Source organism: Xenia sp. Carnegie-2017, unplaced genomic scaffold, assembly GCF_021976095.1.
Source record: "Xenia sp. Carnegie-2017 unplaced genomic scaffold, XeniaSp_v1 HiC_scaffold_25, whole genome shotgun sequence".
NCBI classification, from domain to species: domain Eukaryota; kingdom Metazoa; phylum Cnidaria; class Anthozoa; order Malacalcyonacea; family Xeniidae; genus Xenia; species Xenia sp. Carnegie-2017.
In genome coordinates this window covers 2564178-2579429 of record NW_025813488.1, presented here as the reverse complement: position 1 = coordinate 2579429, position 15252 = coordinate 2564178, and the positions used below count along the sequence as shown (strand labels likewise).

Here is a 15252-nt window from a genome sequence, read left to right as displayed (position 1 = left end):
CGTGACGATTTCCCCATACTATGTGATAACGCCAAAATAGCCCACATGACAGTCAACAGATGTTTACATTATTGAGAAGGATATTAAAATAATTACTAGACGAGCTATTCCATAATACAAGGTTATTGAAGAGTACAAACTGTGTGATTGAAACATACATAATATTTCCACAAGATTTAAGGCTTCAAAATCAAATATGACGCAAAAAAATGTTGATTGCTTCAAAGTCTGTTTGGGGATGTTAGAAAGCCAGTGTGTTTGCACAAACACTTCCTGACCAATTTCCCATTTGCTTGGAATATAAAAGAGTCGACTTTTTTCTCACTCACTGTATGCCACATGAGGTTGAAAGTTCAACAAGGTTTAATTAGAGTGATTAGCTCCCATTTCGACCAAAGTTTCTTTGTTTTTTGACTCTGTTTCTTGTAGCTCATCAAGTTTGTCCACCCGTGATTCTATTGGTATAGTAACTGGACCGTCATTCTGTATTTCTACTTGCATGTAGCTGGCAAATTTACCATCTAAAAATCGAATCAAATTGGGTTTCTTTGATATACATGATTTCAAGAATACAATCGTAGTTGGTTACAGTTTGTATGAAAAAATATACACCTTTGATTTTCTCTGAGTCATAACTCTTTTTCATTTCTGCAAGAAATTTGTCGTAAAACTGCTTGGAGCTTTCACCACCCATTGCTCTGTGGAAATCTGGCTTGTTCTTCTTCACATCACAATAAAGAGTGAACTAGGTGTATGATTTTAATCTCTCTTTAGAAAGAAAGGCATTGAAGAGTGCTTCAAAAACCTGTACTCCTCCGTAGAGTTTCACACCACAAGAAACAACAAAATGACTCAATGTTTCACCTGACTAACACAAAGAACTTCATAACCCATGTCTACGACACTCTTTCTCCATCTTTTTCCATCTTCATCAAACAACCTGAACTTCAGAATCTTATTGACTCTACAAATGAAATCTACGTACGATAAAACTAGACATAAGAAAACCAAGGCAATTCACATGGGCTAATTTATCATGATTTCCAAAGAACTCCCTCCTCCCACCACACCACAACCCTTGCTATAGTCTTATGGACAATCACACATAACAAATAAGTTGAATTCCAATATAAATCTAATACACACAAATACATACATGTACCCAAGGTCTTTTTCGGTATCATCTCGACAAATACCAACAAAAACGCACAGACCTTCTTTTATTGAGCTAATAAGCTCATCATCGACTGAAATAAAATCAAACGACAGTCGAGGCGATGAATGTCAATGAATGAATGTCATTGAATATCACACCATTTCAAGCGAAAGAGCAAATCTGAAAAACGATCTAATAAGAATACCTTTAACACTCGCCTTTTTAACACGTTGAATAATTGCTCGCATGCTCTCGAAGACAAATTTAAACGCAATAAAATGATAAATTACCATGTACAAATAGTGCTTATTTCTTTATTGCACCCAATTGTACTATCCAAGCCTACGAGAACGTACAATCGCGGGCTCAATTTTCGCAGGAGGCGCGCAATTAATGCAAATCAAGTGATGCAAATCATGCAAATATCGCCGTCAAATATCAAGTCCATTTACCCCAGGGAGTGTATTAACGACCAACGTGTTTAGACCGGACTATAGTCAGGAACAGAAATAAAACGATTGTAATGAATGATGTGTATGATTATAATTTAAATGTCTAAATAAATACAATTATTCACAAGAAATCGATAGATTAATGTTGCTAAATAAAAATGAACATCCTTTCCAGATGCCATTTTTTGAAATGATGTTTTTGCAATTTCGACACAATCGTGCCCGCAGACGGTGAATGAAAATGAAGTGCGTGGCACAGTTTTAGAAACACGAACGAAAAAATTCTCGATGAATTGAGCTTAAAGTGAAGAAATGATCAGATTGACGTAATCACGATGAAAACAAGATGCAACAATTACGTAACACAGCATTGTTCAGAGTTGCCAACATTCGCCATTTTTACGCAAGATACACAATAAACAATGCTGTACGAAACGTAATTTTCGCAGTTATCAACAATATTGTATCTACCATGAACAATTATGTACTACATTGTACATAGTTGTTAATATTGTTCACCATTGTCACACAATTCGCGCCTGACAATGATGCTCAAAACCGCTGACGACTGAAAACAACCTGCGGAAACTGTTGCATATTGTCATACCTTAGGCTCGGCAATTGTGGTTTGTTTATAAATATCGCCAAAATGCTACAGCCTGTTATCATTGATAGGTGCCGATCTCCGTATCGTGGTAAGTCTTGTGCCACCAAATGATAAACAGCATGATAACAAATATGATCAATCTGCGCATCATAACCTTGACATCTTTTGATACAAGTGCGTCGGATAGCACGGCTGTTGTCTTGTTGACCTCGCTGCAAACACAAACAAAGACGAACGTCGTAACGATCGCATTTAGTATCGGTCTGTTTGGGACGAGCACAAGAATCCCGGTCGTGTCATTAGCTAGCCATATATGGTACTGTCCCACAAATAACTATAAGCAAACAGAGAAAAACGGATGATTTCTAGAGAAGCTTTTGGACAACATGAATCAGCTGACTTATTAAACACACACATACAGACGTACTTCCATAAGGCTGATCGCAGAATACTATCTTTCACTGAGGCAGAGTGCGGAGAAAAATTTACTTTTCTGAGGATGATTACTATAGAGCACACACTATTTTATAGTTCATTACAGGACAGCATACACTTTTCATGGTTAAAAACAGGATAGCATACACTTCTCTATGACTGACTACAGGATAGCATACACTTCTCTATGACTGACTACAGCATAGCATACACTTCTCTATGATTGACTACAGGATAGCATACACTTCTCTATGGCTGACTACAGGATAAAATACACTTCTCTATGGCTGACTACAGGATAGCATACGCTTCTCTATGATTGACTACAGGACAGCATACACTTCTCTATGACTGACTACAGGATAGCATACACTTCTCTATGACCGACTACAGGATAACATACACTTCTCTATGGCTGACTACATGATAGCATACATTTCTCTATGACTGACTACAGGATAGCATACATTTCTCTATGACTGATTACAGAATAGCTTACACTTCTCTATGACTGACTACAGGATAACATACACTTCTCAATGGATGACCTAACCCTCATGCTGAGACTTGGCTGATCTCTCATAAAAACACTGCCTAGCAGATGATAACAGCATACGAAGAATCTTACCTCCAGTGACAATTTCCCAACCCAAGCATAAAAAGTGCTGAAATGTGAACGCATAAAACCGCTGATATTACGAAGGAGTATGAACGCCGTGATCTGAAGGAAAAAACAAAAATGATATTGACTTTGGTCGATTTGAAAATTCTCTCCGCGAATCCTTGCCCTACAAGCACGACAACAAGCGCATACATAGTTTTCGTTTTCAGAGCTATGCTAGACTGCAAAAATTGAAAATTGAAATCTTCAATAGAAAACTTCATCATTCATAAATTCTACTTACAGGAAGAATAGAAACGACTGAATGAACAGAATTACATCGTACTTTTCCGGGACAACCATACGCTTGAATTGAGTAACCCTATAGGCAAATAATTACAGATATATAGAAAACGAGTAGGACAAAACAATACTGAAAAATGTTAACTACCCCGAGAGCAAAGTATTATACGAAACAGCGTTCATTCACTATAAGCACACAAGAGATCTTGCTTCGAGTTGAAAAACGTATATATCAATGTGTTTTCCGGTGATTAGAATCACAAATATCTCCAATAAATTGATTTGCTATAACTAGAAATCATTATGCGTCAGACGTTGCTTGCAAAATGTATACAGTCTTGAGCAAGTTGCTCGCTCGCTCGTCCAAATGATCGTAATAAAGTGAATGGTTTGACCCCGGGAGTATCGTAACATGTTTGTCACTTGACTCTGAAGATGCCTACCGCTGAGGTTGTCGAAACGTCAGTCAACATCAATACCAACAGTCCTTCTCAGGACTCTACTAACCTGGACGATCTTCATCCACAGACATGTTACGATACTCCCGGGTTCAAACCATTTACTTTTTTACGAAATCATTAAGAAAACAAAAACAACGGGAAAATATGATGAAAACGCGACACGCTTTCACCTTAACAGTTAGACATCCTCGGAACTTTTGCATATAACTTACCAATAATGTCATGAAACAAATGAAGATGACGAGATAGGAGACTGGTTTTTGAATCAACCTTTTGGTGTTATTGTCTTCAACAATACCGTAACTACGAGACAGTTGATACAATAGAGCAATGAGGACGCCGTAGCTCAACATCTGTGATAAAATGAATATGAAAAAGAAAAGAGAGAGTTCTAAGATTTAATCAAAAAATCACCAGCAAAATTTGAAAGTTTTTGGTGAATTCATATATTTTGCTTGAAACAGTCGGGCTCTGAAACACAACATTAGGTCAAGCTCTGAAACACAACATTAGGTCAGGCTCTGAAACACAACATTGGGTCAGGCTCTGAAACACAACATTTAGCTAAGGCTCTGAAACACAACATTGGGTCAGGCTCTGAAACACATCGTTAGCTAAGGCTCTGAAACACAACATTAGGTCAGGCTCTGAAACACATCATTAGCTAAGGCTCTGAAACACATTGGGTCAGGCTCATTAGGTCAGGCTCTGAAACACATCATTAGCTAAGGCTCTGAAACACAACATTAGGTCAGGCTCTGACATACATCTTTAGGTCAAGCTCTGAAAAGTGAAATTATGTCTGTCTTTCTTCACTTACATAGCGATCTAATCTTGATCGAAATATCCATTCTTTAACACTGTTATGTTGATCGACAAAAAGTTCTTTAATCGCCCACTGAGAAAAAATCCAATGACTAACATACGGCAGCCTAAACATCACACATGTCCCACAAAACATCAAAGCGATTTTGAACAGCATCCAGTAAATATATCTTGGATCATCTGTGATAAAGTTTAAATGCAACAAGATTACTGCTCCGCCTTTTGATAGCATTTTATAAAATAAAAACAGTAAAACGCGTGCAGTGATTGGTTTAGAGCCGTGTTTGCATTAGCCTGTGCGAAACACATCTGAGCTCAACCAATCAAATCAATCAGAACAATAAATCAGTCTAAGAGAATTTGCAAATCGATCATGAATACATTTCGAGCAAGTGCAATCCTCGACCTTCGGTCTAGGGCATGCACTGATCTGCTCTCGAGTTCTCCCAAAGGTCTCCTCAGTTTGCATAAGCCCGTGCAAACACAGTAAACATCTTTTATTTCTTCATTAAAGTAGTTTAGATACTAAACATAAGTGTTTATGACATAAAATTGTATCACGAATTTATTAGATTGTAATGCAAAGAACACGTAAAATGACTTCATAAACTTTATAGTGAAAATTACAAATTTCACTTCTTTCTAGAGATATTTAACTTTATTTATTGTGCAAAACAACATCGTCATGACATCACAGAGCATAATAACATTTCAAAGATTATGAATTTTCCACATCCTCAAAACATTTCGCGCAGAAACACAACGGTTTAATGAGCGCATGCGTAGATGAATATTTGTAAAGGTGCCAAAGTTGGTTATTTTGATGCTGAACGTCGACAAAAACCCACTATTTCCAAAGCTATTTATGCGATGGGGTGTCATAACGATGTTAGTTGCATGGTCAAAAGAAAAAACAAAAAAAAACCTAGTTTTATTGAAGAATTTATTAAGTCATTTTAAGATATTGTCATCAGAAAATTGAATGTCGAAATTCGTTATCATAAACACTTTCAACTTCTACACTTCCCTACATCCCCATCCCGAAAATATTCCACCCCCCCCCCAAAAAAAAATTCCATCTGCAAACCTTGAACTAATTTTGCGGTGATGGGAAAAACTGCGAGGACAACGTAGAGCAGCAGAAACCAGAATGTAACGAGAGGCACAAAATAGTAAAACTGATAAGGACGGCCCATGACGAGACACAAAATGACGACAAACATGTTCATACGAACTAACACCTGCAGCGATGAAATACGGAGGAAAAATTGATAAGTAAAAAATTTTTGAATAATTTTTTCATGCTTTATGGCCGATTTCCATTTGGTGCAAATTGTCGCGCGATCGACTTTTCGAGATCACTTTCTTTTCTATTGTAAACTCTGAACCGTAACAGTTTCATACTGCTGCAGGCAATTTAAAAGAAAGTGATCGCAAAAAGTCCATATCGCGACAATTTGCCCTCAATGAAAATCAGCCTGTACTACCTGACAAACTCTATAAAGACTAAAATCGCCTTTCTTCCAGAAAAACGTGAAATTTCCGTAGGCGGACATGAAGAGGTAAGATGCAACCAGAAGACGAACGAAAACGTAAAAAGGCAACACCTTAAAAGGAAAATATTATCAGACAAAACGCAAATAGTGAATCAAGAATAGTGCAAAATTTGAAAAAACACTTTCAACTCGCAATTTGAATCAACCAGAAAATGCTTCATACATTAATTTCATTTCAACTTCCTTCATTTTGACTCGTCGATACAGAAGTGAACATCCATTGGCTTCACGGTGAATAAAAACATTTTTAATAAAACCTGAATAACCACTTTCTGTCTCGTAGTCAACGGTTTATATGCAAGAGAATTTCTGTTCGTCCACTGTTTAAAGTATGTAGTTTTGTATTGTGCTATAGGCTACTTTGCTCCAGACCGACAACGGCCAATAAGGCGAGGAGTTTGAAAATGCATTTGTTGAAACAAGATTAGTTCTAAAATTTATCTTTTTGTTTACACGAGTTCTTCTGCAAAGTTTCAAACAGCTTCTATCTTTTACTTACAATTGAAGGAAATCTAAAAATGCCTAAATGATACATTTTTGATTGGTTTATATCTTTCAAGATTTAACTTTCCCACGTACGTACGTACAGTTTCATTTATAAACGAGCAAACGATCCGTTGGCTTCATGGCTGACACGGATTACCTGCTTTCGTGATGAAGTAGCTCATACAGTCTAAGACTTGAAAGTTTTCACGATGATAAAATTTAATAAACCAAGCATAGTCTAAATTTAAGCGAATATTCAACTCTTATTTTATGAAATTTGATTTCATTTTGGATAGAAAACTAACAAATTTATCAAACTATTAGCATATAAACTGTGTACCATCAATGTTAAGTAGGATGCTCCCGACAAACTTGCGATAATTGAAATGCGTTTGAAACGCAAAAGCTTACAGCGTAAAACGACAATATGATCAGTACAAAAGGAAAAGAAACAACAAAAAGAAAAATGTTCAAAACAAAAGGAAAATGTTCATGTTTTTCATCTGATAACAACATGATTGATGACATCATGCAACGCCTGTAACTCACTATACAACCAATAGTAGATAAATCAACAAACAAAGAAAGACCGCTGACCTTACTGGCTCCAATATAGTGATAGAGTAAGATTATCAATTGAGCCCACCCTTTCCACTCGTCCGTTTGATCACGATTCAGAAATGATATCTGTAAGGAGAAAGGATTTAAAAGCACGACCATATGGGCATGACATGTACAACAGTTGACATCTGTAGGGCACGAGAGGATAACTTATACAACTGTTGATATCTGTAGAGCATGATAGGATAACTTATACAACTGTTGATATCTGTAGGGCATGAGAGGATAACTTATACAACTGTTGATATCTGTAGAGCATGAGAGGATAACTTATACAACTGTTGATATCTGTAGAGCATGAGGATAACTTATACAACTGTTGATATCTGTAGAGCATGAGAGGATAACTTATACAACTGTTGATATCTGTAGAGCACGAGAGGATAACTTATACAACTGTTGATATCTGTAGAGCACGAGAGGATAACTTATACAACTGTTGATATCTGTAGAGCATGAGAGGATAACGTAGTGATTAACACACTTTCAATTGAGAGTGAAAACTTATACCTGATATTTGACATGGTGACAACTGTTGATACTGTAGAGCCCAATGATACAAGGAAGACAATCAACGCGAAAATCAAAACAAAATTGCTGTATTGCTTGTGTTCCTTCATGAGGATAACATATCTGTTGATATCTGTTGCTTATACAACTGTTGATATCTGTAAAAGGATTTATACAGCGTTGATATCGCACCTTCTGTTGATTCAGCACGAAGGCACAACTGTTGATAGAGCATGGATAAAGTGCTTTCGAGGGGAATACCTGTTTTTCATTGACAATAGACAATCGAAAATCGAAATCGTGTGAACTTGCAAAGTCATTCGCCGCCCCACACACACTGGAAAGCCCAACATAGAAACATCCCACACCCGCCCACACACACACTCCCAGTAAGGTTACTACAAAGCGTACCTGTCACAAATGAAAAAATAAGACATGATCAAAGTTAATTTAGCCATTGCTTTCAATACGGTGTATGTTCTTTCGGACCAAAGCCATTTACAGGAGGATTTTTGATGGGCAACTTGGGTTTCGATGTCCTGATCGGCGATATGCGGGCAACGACATGCGCGATTGACGGACATGACCAAAACAACAATGAACTGCAACGATACAACATGATTTTATACTGCAGGTTTAAATTTTGTCCAAACAAGCTCTCAATCGACTGTAACGAGCGTAAAAGCCACGTAAAATTAGAAGACGGAAACTTAAAGTACATTGTGTAAAATTACGATGATTCAATCAACGACTAACAGTCTTGGGAATTGTGTAAAATTACGATGATTCAATCAACGACTAACAGTCTTGGGAATTGTGTAAAATTACGATGATTCAATCAACGACTAACAGTCTTGGGAATTGTGTAAAATTACGATGATTCAATCAACGACTAACAGTCTTGGGAATTGTGTAAAATTACGATGATTCACTCAACGACTAACAGTCTTGGGAATTGTGTAAAATTATGATGATTCAATCAACGACTAACAGTCTTGGGAATTGTGTAAAATTACGATGATTCAATCAACGACTAACAGTCTTGGGAATTGTGTAAAATTACGATGATTCACTCAACGACTAACAGTCTTGGGAATTGTGTAAAATTACGATGATTCACTCAACGACTAACAGTCTTGGGAATTGTGTAAAATTACGATGATTCACTCAACGACTAACAGTCTTGGGAATTGTGTAAAATTACGATGATTCAATCAACGACTAACAGTCTTGGGAATTGTGTAAAATTACGATGATTCACTCAACGACTAACAGTCTTGGGAATTGTGTAAAATTAAGATGATTCAATCAACGACTAACAGTCTTGGGAATTGTAAAATTATGATGATTCAATCAACGACTAACAGTCTTGGGAATTGTTTAAAATTACGATGATTCAATCAACGACTAACAGTCTTGGGAATTGTTTAAAATTATGATGATTCAATCAACGACTAACAGTCTTGGGAATTGTGTAAAATTACGATGATTCACTCAACGACTAACAGTCTTGGGAATTCAAAAAAACTCGGCTGTTCGAGGGGGTTCATGAAACTTATTCCAACATACTGCTACAGAAAATTATATAGGCTGTCGTGAGAATATCACTTGTAGCCATAGTAGTTTGATTGAGTTGATTGGGTTAAGTTCCCCAGTGAGTTGTTAAAAGATTGCTTTGTTTAAAAAACGTGATTTTTTCCTTGAAACTGTACTTTTATCCACGTAAAATAGGCTGAAGTTCCTAGATTCCTCACCAGGCCACGAAAACGGCCAACGAATTGTACTGCAGCTGAGTTGTATGTTCCTTTGGCATACAGCACGAAGCATCTTTCGGTCTGATGTACGCGTTACAGAAACGATTCAGCAAAATCGTCAGTTCCTACAAACAGTTCATATGCAACAAACATGAACATGAAGTGCATATATCGCCCTCTGGGAAATAATCAATTTAGATAATTGATCATTTTAAAAACATTTGCAATATAGTTCATAAGACGAAAATTTGATCTTCCTTAAATTTTTGAGCCTCAAAGTTGGCTTTTTTCGTGTCTGACCGCGAGGTACTGTGACTGGGTCTAGTTCACCGGACGTGACGTACATTGGAGAACACGCTGCTTTTCAACGCTATAGAACTACAGTGCGATTCAATAACAAAGTGCACAATATAACTCAAGTTTAACAAAAATAAATTCCTTGACTTTGCTAAAAATTTCACTATAAACCACGGCGTTGAAAAGCAGCGTGTTCTCCAATGTACGTCACGTCCGGTGAAATAGACCCAGTCCCAGCACCTCACGGTCAAACACGAAAAAAGCCAACTTCAAGGCCCAAAAAGTCAAGGAAGATCAGATTTTCATCTCATAAAATATATTGCAAATGTTCATAAACTGGTCAACTCTATCTAAATGGATAATTTCCACGATGGTGATACGGACACTTTGAACAACAAATGAAAGAAAAAAGTGAGAGATATACTTACCCATTCGACGACTTCGTTTACATAATGCAAACCATCCGTTGTGGACGATAAAGGAATCGTTTTAACCAACATTGATGGTTTGAAAATTCCCACCGATGTATTAAAACTATAAAAAATGTAAAATCAAGCAGCCGTTAGAGGCACTTCGGATTTTCTCCTTGACACATCATGGGCGTACAAGAAGGGAATGAGGGGAGCTGTGGCCCTTGAAAAAAGCAGCATGGTTAAAATTTTCAACAAAAACTTTTCTCAAATTTCTATTTGATTAAAGTTTGATGAGCGATGTAAATAAAGGTTAAAATGTCGTTTTCAGTAATCACCCTCGCAAATTCAGTTCAAAAACTTCTCTTTTTTACATGGTCAGTTGAAGAAAACATTCACACCCTCCCCTTACAATACAAATGCTTCCAATGGAGCAGTCATCATAACTGCTTACAGGAATAGTTCAGCCAGCCGGTTGTAAAGATTGATTTTCTCAACTGTGATTGTTTTTCTTGCAGCGCTTAACAGAGATTCGTCAACAGGTTCTACAAAAATTATCATACGCTGTGAATTGAACCTCATTTGCATGAAAAGATTAGCCATATTTTGGTACAAGAAGAAACCTTGTAATTTCCATACGATGATTGGCGACTTGGCCATTAACTTTTGCTTCAACTTGACTGTAAACATTCTTTTGGTCACCCCATCATTGACGTCCGCCAGTGAATTCATTGCGTCTTTGACGCGTGTGAAATTTTCTGGCAAGATTCAAAACGATGATTTTAGGCGTTGCACGTTTTGTATGAACTGTTCTATGCTGAAAATATTTCCAAACTTTACAATAAATGAAGAATAGATAGCCGTAGAAAGGATAGACAACTGCATGAAAGATGGTAGGAAGGACAGACAATAGTATAAGGATGGATAGAATTAGGAAGGATAGACAATAGTATGAATGGTGGTAGAAAGGACAGACAATAGTATGAAGGATGGATAGAATTAGTAAGGATAGACAACAGTATGAATGGTGGTAGAAAGGACAGACAATAGTATGAAGGACAAATCGTGGTAGAATGGACACACAACAGTGTGAAAGATGGTAGGAAGGACAGACAATAGTATGAAGATGGATAGAATTAGGAAGGATAGACAATAGTATGAAGGATGGATAGAATTAGGAAGGATAGACAATAGTATGAATGGTGGTAGAATGGACAGACAATAGTGAATGGTGGTAGAATGGACAGGCAATAGTATGAAGGGCAAATCATGGTGGAAAGGATAGACAATAGTGTAAAAGATGGTAGGAAGGACAGACAATAGTATGAAGGATAGATAGTTGTAGAAAGGATAGACAATAGTAAGAAAGATAGATGAAGGCAGGTAGAATGATGTGGTTTTCCCCATAAAACCATACCTACCCCAATTTATCAGCAATCTTTTTAACAAATAATCATATATGTAAACCTTTGTATTCCCTCCAGGCATTATCTTTGTTTTTGATTGTCCACTGAAAAAGAAACAAAACCATAAAACATAAATATGTCAATTTTTACAAACAACATAAAAAACATCTAACTGTCGTACCAATGAAGCCCCAACCACAACAAAACTTGGTCTTTCCATTGAGTTCTAACAACAAATCAAAAGATGTATGGTTGCAAACAGAGAATATAGTTTAGCAGATGCTTTAAGCTCCCGCTACATCACCTGACTAAAGATGGTTTGAATTAAAGCTAGAGCATGTAATCATTCAACATGGTATGTCCTCGAATTTAATTGTGTCAAATTCTAACAAATTTTTGCATGAATTCATACAAATTACCTTAAGCCAGTCCTCAAAGAGATTAAGCATAGACCCATTGACTTCGGGCATCCAAAAGAATTTCTAGGTAAAAACATGTTTTGATTTCTTCAAAACACACCATGCCTACAGGAGTATGTTTCGCATTTCAAACACTTACAACAGATACATTGTTTTGTCCAGTATATGCCAAGTTACTATGCTGAAAACAAAAAGCACAAAAGTGTGTTTGAGAAGAAACAAGTGAGACAAGAAACATTGAGATGTAGACATACGGCTTTCTTCTTTTCGTAATCAGTAGTATCCATTAACTCGTGCACCAACAAGTGATACACATCACGTAATCTTGAATCTCCAACAATTGCCAAAGGTCTGTTTCTCAAACACTTTTGAATTTCACTAAGAGAAGAATGAAGAAAAAGTATTAACACTGAGACTTTACCATTGATTGTGCAGCATGCTTAAAACAAAATTTAACATGTGTACAAAAAAAACTGCTCACTTCAAACGATATTTGTGAATCATGCAGCCATATGGCTGCCATTCTTCGCTTCCTCTATTCTCCCTCCACTTTCCTGTGGTTAAAAGGTTTGTACAGCTCCCTGCAATAGATAATGACTGAAATAGAAGAAAAGTTTGCACATGGCTGCTAAGTATAAAATATTACATGAAAACAAGTGTCATTAACTGTGATGCCCCTTCTCTAACCTTCCATAAACCCTCTATTCACACAATTCTTTTGTGTACATTGTCTTCATATGACATAATTACTGCCACGTATAAAGACTACAGAAACATCAGAAATGACGATCCAGAAAACATATGACCAAACATGTTACTTTTAAAAGACCAGTCCAAGTCGTTCACAGACAGCCCTATCTTGGATATCTATGAAAAATGAATGAAATAGAATCGAACCTTCTTGTGAGCCACGAAGCAAATGATACACCAAGGCTACAAGGACAATTACTAAAGCTGTCAACTTGCAATAACTTTCAAATTTCGACGTTGACTCATCGCTCGGTTTTGCACCCCTACATTCGCTATTTCTACCGGGCATCTCATCAGTTGGAGATATCGTTTCAACAGGAATTTCTTTGCCATCTTCGGCCATTACAAATGTCAAAAGTCATGACAGTCATAAGTGCCATTAGTGTCTTTGACGTCTACGAGCGACAAAAAAAGCGTTTAAAAAATCCGGTAAAATAACGATATTTGTCGCACATTATGGTAATTACCAACGACTATTTATTGATGGCCATGACTTCGACACATATATACAACTGGATTATGAGCAGGACAAAGATTGCGTTATGGCGACTCGTGAATGCTGACGACTATGAAAGGAAACCATTAACTTGAATGAAACGTTTGCGAAAATAATGGCAAACCATTTGTCTGCTTTCATCAGTTTCATGTATTCAACCAACATTGTGTTATCACCACATATGTCTTGACGACTTGACGCAGAACTTGAAACAAAATGAGTCCCATGGCTGGAGTTAAAAAGAACGCAAGAGTTCCGTGTCTCACACGTCTCACACTGATACGAAATGTCGTCAATGATCTCCATGTTCTGTAGGCACAAGATTGCCAAAAATGTCTTTATTGCGCGCGCGCGAAATTCATTCTCTATACTCTTATAACACACTCTTATTTAAATGAAGATATGATCTTCGCACTTTGCTGGACAAGAGAACCTGAAATATTCATTGAATGAAAATATGGTTCACAAGGTTGTGATATCTATGAAATGAATGAAATAGGTGTCGAAGCAAGATTTCAAAAGAAGGCTATACTGGCAAGATATCGTATCACAGGTGTTTTTCGTCATGACAAATAAATCATACTCGATTTATAACTGTAAGATCAGTCATCAAAACAAAATTAAATATTTTCGTAGAGATTTGATTAAATAACATTGAATTAAATTTGAACAAAAGTCAAATCGACTGAAAGATGACAACCATTTCGCTATCTGATGAAAATACAGTAAAATGCGAGTTATAGACTCAACATTTTTATGAACCTGGATATTCAAGTTTTCTTCGGAAAACAGATCTTTAAATCCATTGAAACGATAAAAAAAGACAAACACTGTCTGACACCGTTTAAAAGTTTACCTTCCGACGAAAGAAAAATTTATGCTTGAATATTTTCTCGTCATATTTTCTATTGTATTGCCTTTTTAGCATACAGTGTAATTTTCAGTTGGCTTTTCCTCGTTACAAGTTGTAAGTTACAACGAACTCACTGTAGTAAAGTTTTAGCTGTAAAAAATAACCTTTTGCGAAGAGTTGGCCTAGCGTGTTGTTTGTCGTGATGTTGTTTATATGTTTATGCTTTTGCAGTTTGTATTCAAATTTATAGTGGCCGTGTATGTTTGTTTGGCACTCAGGGGAATGAAACTGACGTACAAACCGCGTGAATATTCGACTTTGAAGGACTGGAACTGACGTACAAACCGCGCAAGAGACTAGGACTTTGGCTTCAATTTATATCTATAAAATGTATTGTAGTTATCATTCCAGATATATCTATATGGAGTTCACTGGTGCCATCAGTGTCTCTGACGTCTCCGAGCGACAAAAAAAGCGTTTAAAAAATCCGGTAAAATAACGATATTTGTCGAACATTATGGTAATTACCAACGACTATTTATTGATGGCCATGACTTCGACACATATATACAACTGGATTATGAGCAGGACAAAGATTGCGTTATGGCGACTCGTGAATGCTGACGACTATGAAAGGAAACCATTAACTTGAATGAAACGTTTGCGAAAATAATGGTAAACCATTTGTCTGCTTTCACCAGTTTCATGTATTCAACCAACATTGTGTTATCACCACATAAGTCTTGACGACTTGACGCAGAACTTGAAACAAAACGAGTCCCATGTCTAGAGTTATAAAGAACGCAAGAGTTCCGTGTCTCGCACGTCTCCCACTGATACGAAATGTCGTCAAT

At 36.8% G+C, this 15252-nt stretch overlaps 2 protein-coding genes across 2 annotated transcripts; both read right to left on the bottom strand.

Moving 5' to 3' along the window:
- Positions 1 to 62: 62 nt before the first annotated feature.
- On the bottom strand, positions 63 to 1530 carry LOC124453146 (D-aminoacyl-tRNA deacylase-like). The gene is made up of 5 exons (XM_047003898.1): positions 1362 to 1530; positions 1157 to 1247; positions 865 to 964; positions 613 to 745; positions 63 to 521 (listed from the first exon to the last, which is right to left on the bottom strand). The coding sequence occupies exons 1-5, from the start codon at positions 1447 to 1449 to the stop codon at positions 364 to 366; spliced, it is 570 nt and encodes a 189-aa protein (XP_046859854.1). The 5' UTR covers positions 1450 to 1530; the 3' UTR covers positions 63 to 363.
- A 150-nt stretch (positions 1531 to 1680) lies between these two features.
- On the bottom strand, positions 1681 to 13468 carry LOC124453455 (N-acetylneuraminate 9-O-acetyltransferase-like). Its single transcript, XM_047004270.1, is given in 22 exon segments — positions 1681 to 2549; positions 3279 to 3371; positions 3556 to 3633; positions 4228 to 4368; positions 4836 to 5020; positions 5928 to 6081; positions 6328 to 6447; positions 7480 to 7652; positions 8206 to 8258; positions 8425 to 8477; positions 8480 to 8615; positions 9768 to 9892; positions 10493 to 10598; positions 10929 to 11019; positions 11098 to 11232; positions 11942 to 11984; positions 12062 to 12106; positions 12300 to 12362; positions 12439 to 12480; positions 12554 to 12677; positions 12781 to 12880; positions 13197 to 13468. Coding segments are annotated over 22 exon segments (2532 nt in total). The 5' UTR covers positions 13393 to 13468; the 3' UTR covers positions 1681 to 2273.
- Between the last annotated feature and the right edge of the window lie 1784 nt (positions 13469 to 15252).

Coding starts and splice junctions, on each gene's coding strand:
- LOC124453146 (XM_047003898.1), bottom strand. CDS start 1,449: ATGGTAATTTATCATTTTATTGCGTTTAAATTTGTCTTCGAGAGCATG. Junction 965..1,156: donor GAAAAAGACCTTGGGTACAT/GTATGTATTTGT, acceptor TTTCATTTGTAG/AGTCAATAAGATTCTGAAGT. Junction 746..864: donor AAGTTCTTTGTGTTAGTCAG/GTGAAACATTGA, acceptor TCATACACCTAG/TTCACTCTTTATTGTGATGT.